General features: G+C 48.3%; 2 protein-coding genes across 2 annotated transcripts in view; one reads left to right on the top strand and one right to left on the bottom strand.

Annotated features, from left to right (window-relative positions):
• Window positions 1-58: 58 nt before the first annotated feature.
• On the top strand, window positions 59-2,218 carry Pmar_PMAR002439 (conserved hypothetical protein; the record flags this gene model as incomplete). The annotated part of the gene is made up of 1 exon (XM_002780686.1): window positions 59-2,218. The coding sequence occupies one exon, from the start codon at window positions 59-61 to the stop codon at window positions 2,216-2,218; it is 2,160 nt and encodes a 719-aa protein (XP_002780732.1).
• A 1,576-nt stretch (window positions 2,219-3,794) lies between these two features.
• Window positions 3,795-3,847, bottom strand: part of Pmar_PMAR002438 (Histidinol-phosphate aminotransferase, putative) — a gene marked incomplete at its 3' end in the record, with an annotated part of 1,806 nt that continues 1,753 nt past the window's right edge. Inside the window, exon 9 of the mRNA XM_002780685.1 lies at window positions 3,795-3,847. Within this exon, the coding sequence (XP_002780731.1) occupies window positions 3,795-3,847 (53 nt within the window).

Raw genomic sequence — 3,847 nt, 5'->3', positions numbered from 1 at the left:
GAAGGCTCTCACTCACGGCCTTCCAATCATCCTCCAGTGGAGAGGAGTCCAACGTGGTATGCAGTCCACTACAGCGGAGATTGAGAACGGCTGCGGTGGCTTTTGTGTCTTTGGTGATTATGGCCCGATGTATACCGTTGACGACACCTATCGAGTTGACGATGCGACCATCGAGCTCAACTTCGATCACTCCGTCCTCACGGAAACAACACCATACCCTCGTACAAGTACCGAAACGCCGGCAGTGACGGAGTCTTGGGAGCCTACAGAGGCTACTACTACCGGAGCCCCCGCGGAGGCTACTACTACCGGAGCCCCAACAGAAGCTACTACTGCCGGAGCCCCTATCGAGGCTACTACCACTGAGGCTCCTACCATTGCAACACTCACTGAAGCTCCTATTTTTACTACGACTAACACGCCACGGCCTACCAAGCCCACACGACCTACCAAGCCCACAAGGCCTCACTGCAAGAACGGCAAATGTGACAATTCCAACACGAATCAAACTACTACCAGCAGCACCTTTGCTGCGGTTACTACCATTGAAGCTTCTATTGCCGAGCCTACTACAACTGGAGCACCCACGGAGTATGCTACCACTACGACTGTTACTCCCCTGTTGGTCTTCACAAGAACTGGAGTCCCTGTAGAGGCTACTACTGAAGCCCCTGTAGATGCTACTACTGAAGTCCCTGTAGAGGCTACTTCTGAAGCCCCTGTGGAGGCTACTACTGAAGCCCCTGTAGAGGCTACTACTGAAGCCCCTGTAGATGCTACTACTGAAGTCCCTGTAGAGGCTACTTCTGAAGGTCCTGTAGATGTTACTACTGAAGCCCCTGTAGATGATACTACTGGAAACCTCATAGAAACAACTACTGTGGTCCCCACTGACGCTTCTACTGGAGGCCCCGTTGGCGCTACTACTGAGGTCCCCATTGATGCTGCTACTGAGGGTTCTGTAGAGATTACTACTGAAGCCCCTGTAGAGGCTACTACTGAGGTCCCCATTGATGCTGCTACTGAGGGTTCTGTAGAGATTACTACTGAAGCCCCTGTAGAGGCTCCTACTGATGCCCCTGTAGAGGCTACTACTGAAGCCCCTGTAGAGGCTACTACTGAAGGTTCTGTAGCGGCTACTACTGAAGCCCCTGTAGAGGTTACTACTGAAGCTCCTGTAGAGGCTACTACTGAAGCTCCTGTAGAGGCTACTACTGAAGCCCCTGTAGAGGCTACTACTGAAGCCCCTGTAGAGGCTACTACTGTGGTCCCCATTGACGCTACTAACGAGGGTTCTGTAGAGATTACTACTGAAGCCCTTGTAGAGGCTACTAATGAAGCCCCTGTAGATGTCACTACTGAGGTCCCCATTGACGCTACTACTGAGGTTCCCATTGACGCTACTACTGAGGGTTCTGTAGAGGCTACTACTGAAGCCCCTGTAGAGGTTACTACTGAAGCCCCTGTAGAGGTTACTACTGAAGCCCCTGTAGAGGTTACTACTGAAGCCCCTGTAGAGGTTACTACTGAAGCCCCTGTAGAGGCTACTACTGAAGCCCCTGTAGAGGCTACTACTGTGGTCCCCATTGACGCTACTAACGAGGGTTCTGTAGAGATTACTACTGAAGCCCTTGTAGAGGCTACTAATGAAGCCCCTGTAGATGTCACTACTGTGGTCCCCATTGACGCTACTACTGAGGTTCCCATTGACGCTACTACTGAGGGTTCTGTAGAGGCTACTACTGAAGCCCCTGTAGAGGTTACTACTGAAGCCCCTGTAGAGGTTACTACTGAAGCCCCTGTAGAGGCTACTACTGAAGCCCCTGTAGAGGCTACTACTGTGGTCCCCATTGACGCTACTACTGAGGTCCCCATTGACGCTACTACTGAGGGTTCTGTAGAGGCTACTACTGAAGCCCCTGTAGAGGTTACTACTGAAGCCCCTGTAGAGGTTACTACTGAAGCCCCTGTAGAGGTTACTACTGAAGCACTACGACCTACAAGGCCTACGCAGCCTGAATGCAAGAACGGAAAGTGTGATGATCCTATTACGAAGCCTAACGATACGAAAACAAAGTCTCCAAAAGGTAAGTTTACTACTGAAGGCCCGATAGAGGCTACTACGGAAGCCCCGGTAGAGGCTACTACGGAAGTCCCGGTAGAGGCTACTACGGAAGGCTCTATTGACGCTGCTACTGATGCCCCCGCTCTCCTTTAGAGCAGTGCTGCACAAGACAGAGCTGTATCTTTGAAGGGTGATTATTTTTGTGAAGCTACGATGAATATTCGACATGTTTGTCGACTAGATGCTATTCAATGATCTCCATGAATGGAATGAAGCATCCGTGAGCATCGCCGTGTTGAGTGAATCATTAAATGCTTGTAAGGGAAGGAGAGCAACCCATAGAAAGCCATGGTTGATAGAAATTGCAATTTGCTGCCGGGCTACAATTTATATATACATGAGCACTAACCTTCGTAGCAAGTGGGCAGTTGAAACAGATAGACTCCTCTTCGAACCGTTGAATCTCGATAACTCTGTATTGAGTTGGAAACTTGTCAAGAACAGCATCCTTGCGGTTGTCACAGCCCTGCTTAATCATGAACGCCGTAGATACCCACACGTTCTCCATCCCTCTTTCCACCCCACTTGATGTCCATGCTTCCGAGCTGCTCGTCCACAAAACGAATAGATCGTTTAAGCTCGAGCAGACCTGCTTGTCGATTTACACACGAGGCAACAACATTTAATTGCGGTTTATCCTCATCGTAATTGTCGATTGTATACGAGTAGACTTTGTCGAAGTCGAGTCAGACCGCTGAAAACCACAACTCCCCACGAACCAAAAGGCCATTGATAGGGCGTGTGTGATTCCCACGGTTGATATCATTCCATCTATGAATTCTTCTGAATCGAGGGAGTCATCATCTGCTTCAAATGAGGTCGTAAACATCGAGCCAATTACCAACAACATTTTCGCCATTCCTTATTGTAGTACATTCAATATAAATCTGAATTCAACTCAACTATCAGCGATGTTTTGGACCTTCACCGCTAAAAGTTACATACCACAGCTGAACACCAAGTACATCCTGCCGAAGTTCGCACTACTCTCCTCTGAACGCCCCCGAGCAATCATCGGCAAGGAACAATCGAGGAAGAATCAGTCTAAAACTCCTCGTGAGTTACAGTATTAGGAAGTAGTCCCGGAGATTCTAAGGAGGCATACTTCAGAGCCGAACTGTAGATCAGCCACATCTATCAACACCTGAGCCGCTGACCTCCTTTGGTGGTCAACACTACTGTGAGTAGGTACCATTAGGACGTTATTAACAGTCCAATGATATCTACCTGGTTACAGTACGATGAAGTAGTTATCGTCATTATACTCGACCACAACGTGATTGTCAACAACCGAGAATTGTTAACGCTGATCCTATCGTTGGAGAGTTTACCAAATTCTAGTACAGACAGTACCCCTCCATACTCGAACAATAAACTGATATCACATATCTCATTATCCCTTTCGCTGATCCCTTCAGTGAAGGGATGAAGGATGCAGGAAGTTATATGCAGTAGGAATTCTTCCCGCTTTGACTATAACAAACACAAGGTTCATCAAGGTGGAGAAATCCCATCAGTAACGGGATAGATAGAACAGAAAAGTAAAACCACAATAGGGTAAGCTACCCAAGGAAAACTGATTACTTATACTACAAGGGTGTCTGAATTCCCTGCACGAATTCCGCCTGGAACCGCTCAGCAAATGCACCCGAAACAACGAAACCAGTGTCTACTTCAGATCATAGCGATAGTCTTTGACGGCTCTATCGATGGTGTTGATGA

This window comes from Perkinsus marinus (genome assembly GCF_000006405.1).
Source record: "Perkinsus marinus ATCC 50983 genomic scaffold scf_1104296944200, whole genome shotgun sequence".
NCBI lineage: Eukaryota > Perkinsozoa > Perkinsida > Perkinsidae > Perkinsus > Perkinsus marinus.
This window is presented reverse-complemented; position numbering and strand designations above follow the sequence as displayed.